The sequence below is a fragment of the Gambusia affinis genome, linkage group LG05 (assembly GCF_019740435.1).
Source record: "Gambusia affinis linkage group LG05, SWU_Gaff_1.0, whole genome shotgun sequence".
NCBI classification, from domain to species: Eukaryota; Metazoa; Chordata; class Actinopteri; order Cyprinodontiformes; family Poeciliidae; genus Gambusia; species Gambusia affinis.
Genome location: NC_057872.1, coordinates 31,858,190 through 31,871,481, shown reverse-complemented (window position 1 = coordinate 31,871,481; position 13,292 = coordinate 31,858,190). Strand labels below are relative to the sequence as shown.

At 49.1% G+C, this 13,292-nt stretch overlaps 2 protein-coding genes across 12 annotated transcripts; both read left to right on the top strand.

The window, feature by feature from the left end:
- The first annotated feature begins 37 nt into the window (after positions 1–37).
- On the top strand, positions 38–5,426 carry LOC122830901 (tetratricopeptide repeat protein 24). 5 transcript variants are annotated; one of them, XM_044116673.1, is made up of 15 exons: positions 625–713; positions 2,510–2,718; positions 2,820–3,152; positions 3,283–3,484; positions 3,553–3,759; positions 3,891–4,019; positions 4,115–4,236; positions 4,334–4,441; positions 4,526–4,596; positions 4,666–4,736; positions 4,806–4,881; positions 4,969–4,997; positions 5,085–5,124; positions 5,209–5,255; positions 5,337–5,426. In XM_044116673.1, exons 1-15 carry the CDS (start codon positions 677–679, stop codon positions 5,342–5,344), a joined length of 1,689 nt encoding a protein of 562 aa, XP_043972608.1. In that variant the 5' UTR covers positions 625–676; the 3' UTR covers positions 5,345–5,426. The 5 variants fall into 5 exon arrangements, with proteins under 5 accessions (XP_043972611.1, XP_043972609.1, XP_043972608.1 ...); XM_044116676.1 differs by lacking the exon at positions 625–713 and adding an exon at positions 38–126 and having other exon boundaries at positions 5,209–5,338; XM_044116674.1 differs by lacking the exon at positions 625–713 and adding an exon at positions 142–281 and having other exon boundaries at positions 5,209–5,338.
- gnrhr3 (gonadotropin releasing hormone receptor 3) lies at positions 5,365–11,738 on the top strand. 7 transcript variants are annotated; one of them, XM_044116685.1, is made up of 4 exons: positions 5,365–5,439; positions 7,308–7,833; positions 10,866–11,067; positions 11,214–11,738. In XM_044116685.1, exons 1-4 carry the CDS (start codon positions 5,375–5,377, stop codon positions 11,609–11,611), a joined length of 1,191 nt encoding a protein of 396 aa, XP_043972620.1. In that variant the 5' UTR covers positions 5,365–5,374; the 3' UTR covers positions 11,612–11,738. The 7 variants fall into 7 exon arrangements, with proteins under 7 accessions (XP_043972620.1, XP_043972619.1, XP_043972621.1 ...); XM_044116684.1 differs by having other exon boundaries at positions 11,211–11,738; XM_044116686.1 differs by lacking the exon at positions 5,365–5,439 and adding an exon at positions 5,920–6,358 and having other exon boundaries at positions 11,211–11,738.
- Positions 11,739–13,292: the final 1,554 nt, after the last annotated feature.

The window sequence follows — 13,292 nt, the reverse complement described above, 5'->3', positions numbered from 1 at the left end:
GGATTCTGGTCTGTGTAGTTCTGTGTTGTCTGTCAAAGCGAATTTTAAACTTATTTTAAAGCCTCATTAATCCCCAGAACAGGAAACAGAACCTTTCTTTTTCCGTAAAATGACTCAGATCAAATGGTAATTAAATTTTTCGATGTCTACGCTTCTCGGTTACCATAGCAACCGAACCAAACTAATAGTGTTGATAGAATGTCAGCTAGCTGTTTACGATGTACTTTATTTCAAGAAGTTTCGATTTGTAACCAGGTGAGAAGTTTAACCTCCAGTAGCAGGTGAGTTTCTGGTGATCATCTGGTTACCTGGTTAACCAGGTGGTAATCTGTGGTTAGTTATTATGGCTGGAAATGTCTGTGTTTAGGAACAAAATGTTATACTTTTAAAAACTTTTTTGAATCCGTTCGCAGTTATCAGAGCAGCACTGCGTCAATCATTCAATCTTTATTTTTATAGCACTATTATCACAAACAATAGATTAGCAAAAAACAGTAAAATACGAGAAATAAAAACACAAAGACAAAATAAAAGAAATAATAAAAGCAATAATTATCCAGTTTAGCATAATCCAAGGCCAAAGAAAACAAACAAATAAAAGGAGATTAAAATCGACTGGTGGCATTAAAGGGGCGGTACGTGTCTTCCAGGCACAACATGGCTGCTGCAGTTAGAAATGCTGCATGCCCAAATACGGCTCAAACGTTCACTGGGTAAGCTCAGCTCAGCGGGAGAGAATAACTTCGCTGGACAGGTGACACCTGGAGCACCTGGACCACGCGCGCCATGTGTTTCAGAGACGTTTCTAGCTCATCCTGGCCCTTAGTGTGATATAAGCCAGCTAAACTTCATACCTGGTGAACACCTGTGGCGCGTCACTTAGAGCTGTGACTCATCAAGTTGGGTCAAAACAAATAAATTGCTCTTGGGGCCCCTCTGGTGGTCGCGGTAGGTACTGCACGCTTTGCCGGTAACGAGCTGCCGAGCAGAACATCCCAACGTGAAACATAATTTTCACGTGCAACATTAAACATATCTGCTTCAAATGGGATTTATAGTAAAGTTTTGAAGACCGTTTTGTCACACAAGTAGCATTTTTCAACAGGCATCAACACAGCCACCTACAATTTAGATACATCTGCGGTGCGCACCGGTTTCAACCAGTTAATTTAGCCACCAGTTAATCCATACCACCTGGACCGGTCCAGTTCAACAGACAGACATTTATGTTAGGGTCTTTGTGTTTGTGTGAAACTCAGTTTAAACTTTAAATGAGTTGATTTTCTGGATGTTTCTGAGGTATTTTGGCTTCAAATCGTGTTTGATAAGGTTTGATAAGAATAATTAAAACCTGTCAATGTTTGACAGTGTCTAGTAAAATGTTTTTGCGTCAGGATACAGAGCTGCTACATGATTAGCTGCTACATGATTAGCTGCTACATGACGAGCTGCTACATGATTAGCTGCTTCATGACGAGGTGCTACATGATTAGCTGCTACATGATTAGCTGCTATATGACGAGGTGCTACATGATTAGCTGCTACATGATTAGCTGCTACATGATTAGCTGCTACATGACGAGCTGCTACATGATTAGCTGCTTCATGACGAGGTGCTACATGATTAGCTGCTATATGACGAGGTGCTACATGATTAGCTGCTACATGATTAGCTGCTATATGACGAGCTGCAGTTGGGATTTGTTGTTTGCTGCTGAACTAAATCATTTAGTGGATAAAACAAACATTATTTTTACATCAACTTCTAAATTATGAGAAACTTCTGTTAAAATCCTTTGAAGGCTCAGAATCAGTCCGGTACCGGTACCGGTCCACATTCTCAGGGGAGAAAGACTCACCTGGTATAAATGACATTTTTAGCTGTTTTACCTTAAGAGAAATGAATTTAACCAAAGAATGTGATGAATATGTGTAGAGCTGCACCGATTGCAGGTTTCTGTCTGGTTACCATCTTTAAACAGCCTGACCTGCTGGTTTGGATTTAGGCTGATATGAATTTTTAAATGTTGCTAAATGTAGAAATAAAGTCAGTGAGTTGGTAACAATGAAGTTAATATTGTTAACTGTAAACATTCAGACCTGATCTGTCAGTCAAACCTCAGAGCAGAAGAGGACAGAGATGATCTATAAACCTTTACTGATGAAGATCAGATCAGCTTCACATGGAAGTATCAGCCGATCACGATGCCCCAAAATGAAGGAAATCGGCTCCCAGAAACCAACTGGTTTATCCACCAGTTGGCCAATAAATGTTTCCTATTAAAAATGAATATAATGTAAACAGCCAGAGAGGCAATCAGTTTACAGCAGGTGTGTGAATGATCTAATAATCGGACTGCTGACTGCAGCCGGTCCACATTGTTAGCAGAGCTAGAGGGGCCCAGAACCAGATTTGGCTCAGGGCCCCATGGAGGCTGGAGCCGGCCCTGAGTTGGGTTCTGGTTCTGAATCAGATTCCACGAATGAAACATCTGTTCCTCTCATCCAGGTGAGCCCACCTGCTGCAGATCCAACATGGCTTCTGAGGCGTCTCCTCCAGGTGAGCAGGTGAAGAGGAGCAGCAGGAGGCAGCAGAAGAAGACAGGAGAGGTGGAGGACCGGACGTGGGCCGGCCACAGAGCGCTGCAGGCCGGGCGGCCGCAGGACGCCCTGCGCTACTTCAAGCAGGCCCTGCAGGCTGCTACACAGGTGAGTCAGGTGAGATTCCACTGCTGGCCCATTGGCTGGTGGTGTGTAGCGGTTTGTAGTCCTTTGGTGATGTGAGAACTCCATTTCCCATCCTGCCCCTGTGCCTCCAGCTGCAGGACTCGCGGGTTTTACGCGCCTGCTCCTTCAACCTGGGCGCCGCCTACGTGGAGGCGGGCCGACCTGGGACAGGACTAGACCTTCTGCGCCGGAACCGGCCCGGTCCAAAAGCTGAGCGGCTCCCGGACCTGCAGTTCAACACGGCGCTGGCCCACAATGCACTGGGGCAGTACCAGGAGGCCGCCGCCCACTTCCTGCGGGCGGCTCAGCTTTATCGGTCGCAGGGAGACGGAGGCAGCGAGGGCGACGCCTGCATGGAGCTGGGCCGCTGCTGCAGCAGAACCCAGGTCAGAACTGGGACAGAACCACCTGAGTACCAGGACTGGGTGAGAACCAGAACCCAGAACTTGATGAAAAATCTATTTTGTGTCAATTTTCTTGTAAATTAGGTTGCTGTGGTTTTTCCAGGTATTGTCCAGGTGTTTTTCCAGGTGTTTTGTGTCTTGTCTGCTGCAGGACTGGCCTCAGGCGGTGCAGAGTTTCCTCCGCGCAGCAGAGAGTTATAAAATGGCCTCCATGTTGGATTCTGCAGCCGCCGCCCTTAAAGAGGCAGGAAGTCACTTGGTCCAATCAGATCTGTCCAACCATGATGACATCAGCAGGGTGCTGACAGAGTGTCTGAGTTTGAGCAGCAGCGTCAGCGACTCGAGCATTCTGGGTAATCAACTTTCCTGACCCAGAGACGTCCTGCAGCAGCCGATCAATAACTCTCCTCATGTTGTCCAGGTGAGCTGTACCTGTCGGTGGGCGTGGCCTACTGCCGCATCAGGTGCTTCCAGGAGGCGGTGAGCTGCCTCCGGCGAGCCTTGGAGCCGGCAGCTCATCGCCCCCGCCTGCTGGCCAAAGTGCAGCATAACCTGGGAGCGGCGCTTAACGCGGCGGGCGACTTCAGTTCAGCGGTGGCGCACCACCGGCTGGCCGCGCGGCTCTATGGTGGGCGTTTCCATGGAAACATTCAACTCAGGTGTTCCTGTGAAACACTTGAAGCTTAACCTGCTGAGAGTTGACCTCTCAATAGACCTTTACCTGTTCTCAGTGTGACGTTCAGGAGTGTGTACCTGCAGGCTCTCAAGGTTGCCGTGGTGATCAGGCTCGATGTTTCAGTAACTTGGCCATCGCCTGCAGTCACCTGGGGGATGAGCAGGAGGCAGCAGAGAGCTTCATCCTGGCTCTACAGGGATTCAGAGACACAGGTACCAAGAGGAGGTGTGCTAACAAAGGATACATGTGTAACCTGTGCTTGTTAAGAAGGACCAGGTGTGCTACCTGTGTGTCTCCACCTGTGCAGGCGACCGCCTGGCTGAGGCCCAGGTGTGTGAGCATCTGGCTGAGTGTTACCTGAGGCAGAAGAAACTGCAGAAAGCCGTTGAGCTCTACAAACAGGCTCTGAGCGCGCTCTCTCACTGCAAGGTAGAAAACCTGTCACACCTGGAGGTGAAAGGTCACCCTGAGATCTGAGCTATGTGCTGAATGAGAGAAGTTGAGCCAATCAGAGATCGGCCCGCAGATCGTCGTGACCAATCGGTGGTGTTGTTCTCAGGAGGCTGAAGGTGTTCAGGACCGGCTGGTGGAGCGTCTGACTGCGGCTCTGCAGCTCAGTCTGACTGCGACGCAGGTGAGGAACTCACCTGCAGCACCACTCATCCTGACTCTGATATTGTTAGAAATCAGTAAATGTTTTCCCTTCTCCTCTCCTCAGAGGCCACGCCCCCACAGGCCACACCCACATCCGCCCCAGCCCCACAGCTCACCTGGTCACCAGGACGTCAGGTGAGTGTCTGGATCAGAGGAACCCAGAGCTCAGCGCCGCGTCTCATTCTGTCTCATTTCTGAACTCAGGAAGCTTGACGTAACACAACATCTGGCAGCCAATCAGCATTTAGATGAGCAATGGGCGGAGTCTAATAAAGGTAAAATAAAAGTTTTACCTTTATTATTTTCTTTCTTTTGTTGCTATGGTTACACCTGATTGTGCTCAGGAGCAGAAGGTGAGAAGAGCTCAAGTAGACAGGCAGCGGCTGATCCAGAGGGCGGAGTCACACCTGGACGACACCTGTAAGATAACAACGTTTCATTGGTTCATCTGAGAAGTCCAGGTGTAGAAAACCAGGTGTGACCACAAAGTCTGTGTCTGTGTTTCAGCTCAGAACCAGCAGAGGAGCTGCAGCAAGGTGAGTTACCTGGACTTTACACACCTGCGACACCTGAGAGCAGGTCGACTGGAGCTGAAGGTGTGAGCTACCGGTTTGTGTTTCCAGGTGAGCTGTGGTTGGACAGAGCCAACCCTCATACGGACAGGTAACTGACATCTGCTGATTGTTCTTTTAGTTTTTATAAGGACAATAAAGTTTTTCAGTTAATGAAACAAACTTTGTGTTTCAGTGAAGCTTCTTCACCTGAGCAGGCGGAGCCCCCCCCCTCCAGTTCAGGTGATCTCAGGAAGTCTGGTTCACCTGAGGCCAGTTGGAGGTCCCGCCTCTGTTCTCTGATGTAGTCTTCTGATTGGACAGTGGACTGATGATGTCAGACCATCAGGACTGACCTTCACATGACCTTCATGCAGCTCTGCATCCATCTTGGCTTCCTGCTGCAGATTGATCTCCTGACACCCAGGTAACCAGGTTACCAGGTAACTTGGGTTTGAATCTGGGTGTCAGATAAAAATATTGTATCGTGACATGACTTATTGTAAATATTACATTTTCTAATTCCCCAAGGATTTTCTAAAAACTAGAAGCAGGTCAGCCACCAGGGGGCGCTGTGTTGTTGTCAGAATGTTTTCCCCATTAAAGGCTGGAGCAGCTGCAATACACCACTGTCTCCACTGGAGACAGCGCCACCTACCTGTGCTTACAATCAGCGCAGATCATTGAACCTTTTTAGGAACTTCCTGTTTCAGTTAATATTTTATAACAGCAGCAGCAATTTGAGCTGAAAACATTTCATTTTGGTTTGTTTCACGCTAAATCTGGACTAACTATTCATAATAAACACTTCAAATCCAATCTGATCTGGATCAGAACCGGAACCAGGTTCTGGTTTCACAATTCAACCTGTTATCCAGGTTCCGGTTCTGATCCAGAGTGACTTACAGTGATTCAGGCTGACAGTCTGGAGGCGTCAGCAGCTTCCTGGACCCAGAAGGTTCTGATGTTTAATTCATTCACACCTGATGGAAGACGACGAGGAAGAGGACAGATTGATCTTCATCAACAAATTCTTCCTGCTGCGTCTCACCTGACTGTTTTTAAAGATTCAGATCTACACACTCTCACACCAACGCGCGCACACACACACACACACACACACTGACCCCCCCTCGCAGCAGCTTCAGGCTCCGCCCCCTTGCAGTCTCCGGGTCTCTCCAGTTTTCCTGCTTTGTTTCGAATCACTTGCTGTGGATCGTTATCTGGACCGGACCTGGTTCTGCTGGTTCTGTTTGGGTTGGATTTCTGGGGGAACATGAGGAGGAGAGGAGCAGAACACCGGACCTGGGCCTGAGGAGCAGAACCGACTCAGAACTGCTGAGCAGGTAAAAACACCAACTCCTTCACAATAAAAGCATGCAGATGATGCTGAATTTCTGAGTGATGGAATTCAGCTGGTTCTGGTGGTTCTGCTCACCAGATGAACAGAACCACCAGGTTGATGTTCTGTGTTGTCTCTCAGATGTCTAAGCAGTTAGTTTGAGACGGATCTAAGAATCAGCAGAACCAGCAGGTTCTGCTGATTCTTCAAGCATCAAGTTTGATTCTTCAGAGTTTGGCTCACACAGACGGGTCGAGGAGTTCTGACGGTTCTGTTGGTAAAAGTGGAGGGAATGAAGCAAACATCTGGATTAAAATGTTGTCTCTGTCCGTTTCCAACCCGGAGGCGGATCCAGAGTCAGTCAGAGAAGTTGGCGACTGCTATGCAGTGACCAGGTTGCCACGACGACATGGTGAACTCAGAGCGGCCGCAGCTAAAAATAGCATCAGGCTGCTGAAAGCCGATCTGATTGTGGAGACGGAGGCGCCTTTGCTTCGTCTGATCTGGATGCATTTGGGTCGGACCGGTGACAGATCACCACCAGATTACCCAGCAGGAGATGAATGGATCCTGGACCTGCTCCATCTTCAGAACCAGGCTGTAGTCAAGGTTCTGCTGCCATCATCATCATCATCATCATCACCTGACTTCTCCTCAGAGGTGAGAAGGTGTTACCATGGAAACCCTCAGGTTCCCTGCCGCCTTCGAAAAGGAAGCCTGCCAGCGTTCTTTGAGGACAGGAAGTGGACAAAAGGTTCTGATGGATAAGATGACAGAGGACAGGTGCTCTAACGTGTCCAATCACAGCTCAGCAGGTGATTGGGCCTCCATCAGAACAGGCGCCCGAATCAGAACCGCTGGAACCCGACGTGGACCCGCTGTCTGAGCCTGTCAGACACAGTTCAGGGCTGAGCCAGATCCGCTGACATCGCTCTTCTTCCCCTCCTCCTCAGGATGTCAGGAAACGTGTCATCTCTGGCTCCACCCACCAGTGCGTCACCGCCACCTCCTCTCAACGTCTCCCAGTATCCTCTCCTCACCGACTGGGAGCCTCCCAGTTTCACGCGAGCTGCTCAGTTCCGGGTCGGCGCCACCTCAGTGCTCTTCCTGTTCGCCGCCTGCAGCAACCTGGCGCTGCTGGCCAGCGTGTGGTGCGGCCGCGGCCGCCGGCTGTCGTCTCACCTGCGGCCTTTGATGCTGAGCCTGGCGGTGGCGGACCTGATGATGACGTTTGTGGTGATGCCTCTGGATGCGGCGTGGAACATCACAGTGCAGTGGTACGGCGGAGAGGCGCTCTGCAAGCTGCTCTGCTTCCTGAAACTGTTCGCCATGCACGCCGCCGCTTTTATCCTGGTCGTCATCAGCTTGGACCGCCATTACGCCATCCTGCACCCTCTGGACGCCCTGAGCGCACACCACAGGAACCGCTGTATGCTGCTGCTGGCCTGGAGTCTGAGCCTGCTGCTGGCTTCCCCACAGGTAGGATGCACCTGTGTGACAGGGTTAGGTTTAGTCTTAGGTAGCCGTCCACCTGCAGTCATTTTGTCTCACCTGGACAGGAAACTCATTTGCAGCATGGCTCTGGTCTTCAGATTCAGATTTGTTGCGCTGTAGCGACTGAAGTCTTACATGTTCCCTCTAAGCTGCGCGTTTGCACACGCGCTGCTCACACCTTCTCAGCACACAAGAAATTCAATGCAGTGTGTAAAATAAAATCCAACATCATTAATTTTGCACCGTGCAGGTTAGCTAGATAAGAATAGTGTGGCGGCGTTAAGAGATGCAAAAGCTAACAGCTTATCATGTCTAAGCGAACGGGAATCCCAAGGCGTTCCCAGGCCAGCAGAGAGACATCGTCCCTCCAGCGTGTCCTGGGTTTCCCCTCCTCCTGGTGGGACATGAACGCCTCACCAGGAGGCATCCTGACCAGATGCTCCTCAACTGGCTCCTCTCAATGTGAAGGAGCAGCGGCTCTACTCTGAGTCCCTCCTGGATGACTGAGCTTCTCTCTCTAAGGGAGAGCCCAGCCACCCTACGGAGAAAACCCATTTCGGCCATCAACCTGGACAGACGTGAAAAAATGTAATTCAATATTTTACAAGAATTTATACTGCATCAAATGGTGCAGCGCACATTTCATTGTGCAAAATGTGAATTTTTTTTTTTAGAACTTAGACTTTTATTATTTTTGCAGAGCAATGATACAACCATGCATTAAAGGTACATGACACAAATGTTGACAATATGAAGTTTTTCATAAAATAAACATCTTAGTCACAATTGTAGGTTCATCGTCATACAACCCCAGAATAAGGAAACACTTTGGGCGGATAGCTAAACACCAAATGCCAAGAGACAAACTTGTTGGGTTTATTTACGTCCACAGAGTCTCTGCTGGCCCCCAGCGCAGGATAAAAGTGTTTTTTTGAAGTCTTAATGAGTAGGTTATCTTTTCCATTTTATACAATTCCCTTACTTTTTGAACCCATAAGTCGTAGGAAAGAGGCTCCAGCTGCATCCACCTGATTGTGATGCATTTCAGGGCTGCTGTAAAAAGGACATTTAACAGAAATGCTTTGGCTCGTCCTTACAAACCATCTGGTAAAATACCAAGTAACGCAACTGCAACATCCTTTGGTGTAACTCCTGGGAAGATATGATTTATAGTTCTGTACACCTCAACCTAAAGTTTTGAAGTTTGGGGCATGACCAAACAATCTGTGTCTGATTGGGGACCAACACAAGCTTGGTACTTTAGGATCCATCTTGGCAACCACATCTGGGATCCTGAAATATCTGCTAATAATTTTCCATTTCTATTCCCGCCACATATTTGAGTTTGTACCTCTGAGCCTCAGTCCAGACTCCCTCCCAGCCTCGTCAGAGATTATTTTGATCGTCTCTGCCTCCCATCTTTGTTTGGTCCAAGTGGTTTTGTTAAGGTTCATTGACAGAAATACACTATATAACTTTGTTATTAATGTTTTATCTCCTCCCCCTTTCTGGTAATGGATTAGAAGGTTTTCTAATGGTGTTGGGTTTAGTACTTTTTCCCAGAGCGCAGCTGTAAATATCTAAAGAAATCACTTTTCTGGAGATGAAAATTCCTACATAACTCTTCAAACGACATAAGGTTGTTCCTGTTGATCAACTGATGAAGAAATGTAAGCCCCTGTTCAACCCATTTAGAAACATTTTTGTCCAAGAGATTGGGTGTGAAGGATTTAATATGTCCAATGCTTGTTAATACTGATAAAACTTTTGGTAGCTTGAAAGAAATTTGCACTATGTTTCAAATGTCAAGTGTGGTTTTAGTCCACAATGGCAGTTCAAATGTGAATATTTTAATGTCTGAAAGGTGAAACATCTCATTTTTCACCTGGCTAAAGCAGAACTCTCTTGAACAGAAACGGTTTTATTTTTTTCATTTGAAGTCGGGCAGATCACTTATATAAAAGCAAAGTAATAAATAAGCCATGTGCTACAAGCCCACATTTATAGTAGCTGTGTGGCTGCAGCGCCAACATGTGATGCTGCTCTCACTGTTCCTCGGTGTTCTCAGATTTGTTGAGAACACTGAGGAACACACAGCCAGGGAGGCTGTGTTTGCAGAGACGATCGGAGGGAACATTGGCTGCACATGAATATATGATGAGTGAGTCACATGATCTGCAGTGGGAGCTGCTGCAGCAAATCATGCAGCGGAAAATCCCTGCAGGAATGTTCAGAGGATTAAAGAAACTCACTGCTGGTTCCTGGCAGAAAACGCTGAGCCAGCCCTTTGTGCTGCAGCCCTCTCTCCCTCTGCTTTTTGTGCTGCAGCCCTCTCTCCCTCTGCCCTTTGTGCTGCAGCTCTCTCTCCCTCTGCCCTTTGTGCTGCAGCCCTCTCTCCCTCTGCTTTTTGTGCTGCAGCCCTCTCTCCCTCTGCCCTTTGTGCTGCAGCCCTCTCTCCCTCTGCCCTTTGTGCTGCAGCCCTCTCTCCCTCTGCTTTTTGTGCTGCAGCCTTCTCTCCCTATGCTCTTTGTGCTGCAGCTCTCTCTCCCTCTGCCCTTTGTGCTGCAGCCCTCTCTCCCTCTGCCCTTTGTGCTGCAGCCCTCTCTCCCTCTGCTTTTTGTGCTGCAGCCTTCTCTCCCTATGCTCTTTGTGCTGCAGCTCTCTCTCCCTCTGCCCTTTGTGCTGCAGCCCTCTCTCCCTATGCTCTTTGTGCTGCAGCCCTCTCTCCCTCTGCTTTTTGTGCTGCAGCCATCTCTCCCTCTGCTTTTTCTGCTGCAGCCCTCTCTCCTCTACCCTTTGTGCTGCAGCCCTCTCTCCCTCTGCTTTTTGTGCTGCAGCCCTCTCTCCCTCTGCTTTTTGTGCTGCAGCCCTCTCTCCCTCTACCCTTTGTGCTGCAGCCATCTCTCCCTCTGCTTTTTGTGCTGCAGCCCTCTCTCCCTCTGCTTTTTGTGCTGCAGCCCTCTCTCCCTCTGCCCTTTGTGCTGCAGCCATCTCTCCCTCTGCCCTTTGTGCTGCAGCTCTTCCTCTTCAGAACCATCCGTCTGGACGCGGCCGACTTCACGCAGTGCGCGTCCCACGGCAGCTTCGCTCACCGCTGGCAGGAAACGCTCTACAACATGTTCCACTTCGTCACGCTGTACGTTGTGCCGCTGCTGCTGATGAGCTGCTGCTACAGCCGCATCCTGCTGCACATTAACCAGCAACACCTGCAGCACAAAGGTACACCACCTGTCATCCACCTGCAGCACAACGAGACGTCAGGTGTCATGGCTTTGAAACACACCTGGAATGTGATGCACCTGTAGATGCGTTAGCAACACTTGTCAACAGATTGTACCTGACGTAGCTCCTCCCCCCGCCAGCAGGTGAGTCGCCCCTGCGGCGCAGCGGCACCGACCTCATCCCCAAGGCGCGGATGAAGACACTGAAGATGACGGTGGTGATTGTGCTGTCCTTCGTCGTGTGCTGGACACCGTACTACCTGCTGGGGATCTGGTACTGGTTCCAGCCCGACATGTTGCGGGTCACGCCCGAGTACGTCCACCACGCCCTATTCGTGTTCGGGAACCTGAACACCTGCTGCGACCCCGTCATCTACGGCTTCTACACGCCATCGTTCCGCGCCGACCTGGCCGCCTTCTGCCGCCGGACGAGGAGCCACACTAAGCCGCGCTCGCCATCCGTCAGGCCGGGTCCGCACAGCGGAGAGGACAAGGCGCAGCCTGGCCCCGCCCACCAGGGAAACCAGGCGGCGCCTCGCTGACCAATCACAGGCCAGAATTGAACCACGGGACGTTTTCTGCTTCTCTGGTTTTATTCCTTCGTGTTTGGAGGTTTCTCAGTTTCTCTGCAGCAGATTGAATCTGAATAAAATGTCTTTCTGATTCTGATTGGTCACAATATTTGAACTTTAATCCTGTGCTCTGATTGGCGGATAACCACGAGCCAGATGCTTTGAATTGGAAGTGAGAACCCGGCATGCAGTCCAGCAGCGCCATCTGCTGTCCGGGAGCTCTGGTCATGAACCCTGAGCCATGATGAGCAGGAAGTTAGTAAATAGTCTATAGTTACTAACCAACCACCGGTCCGCGGCCCGGTACCGGTCCATGGACCAATTGGTACCGGGCCGCGGACCAGAAATAATTAAATATGTCCGTTCTCTGTATTGAGTCTGGAGGAGCCTTTATTTTGAAAATCCTGAACCGGATGCTGTCGGTTACGTCTTGCATCGGTGTCGATCCTTATAACGCGCATCCATTGTAATAAACTTTGCAGGTCTGTTCTGTATACAGTCACAAATGTCAATTTAGAATTTCAACTGTTACACACATTTAAAGAAAACCAGTGTTTCTTAACTCTGGTGCGCAAAGGGAACGCAAAAGAAAAAATCTCCATATCCCCTGAGGGGCTCCGTAATTAACAATCAATAATCTGTTGAAATGCTGCAACAAGAGGTGAACAAACAGAACCTGCAGGTTCTGATCAGGTAGAGGTTAGGCTCCTCCCCTAGGCTCTGATTGGCTGACAGCGATGTGGTAAAGCAGGTGATGACTACATTACCCATTATCCACCTGGGCTGCTGCAGTTTGTAACTAAAGACAAGTTCACCTCGCTGCAGCAAACAGGAAGGGCGGGACGGTCTCATACCTTATTTGGAAATGGGACTATTGCACTCCGGAACTGAAGGGGGCGCTACTTGCTATGTGATCTCAGTTTTGGTTTAGCCAAGTAGGAGGGATGACCGCTCCAAGATGGCCGCCCTAAATCTCGTCAGCGACAATCGGCTACGAGACGTCTATTCTTTATATATGTCTGTTTTTAACCGGCAGCCATGTTTCCATCAGCGTTTTATTTATTCATATTTAGAAGCATCGCATTAGAAAGGGTCAGGGTTACCTTTAAGGAAAATACTAAATATAAAATCAATCTGTCAAACGCTTCAAGTGTTTCCAGCTCTTCAGAAAAACAGACCGCAGCTCTGACGTAGCAAACATTTCACCTGAATGACGCTTCGCTTCCAACCACTAGGTGGAGACGCAGAGTCAGAAACAGCAAATGTCTGTAGTCCAGGGGCCACCAACACGGGGCCCGCGGGCCCCTGGACGCCCGCAGAGCAAGTTCTAAAAGTAGCCGTTGTCATTGGGGAGCACTGCCAAAGAAATTATTGAATTTAATGTTTTTACATTGAATTAATAACATTTGTTTATATTTAGATTATTTTAAAAAGTAAATTATAACATTTTTTTAAATAAATTGCTTTATGCATAAAACTCTTTTCCATGGTTAAAGTTCAGAACCAGTCACACGCCTGCAGGGTTTTATCGGAGGGCGGCGGCGCCTGCAGGGTTTTATCGGAGGGCGGCGGCGCCTGCAGGGTTTTATCGGAGGGCGGCGGCGCCTGCAGGGTTTTATCGGAGGGCGGCGGCGCCTGCAGGGTTTTATCG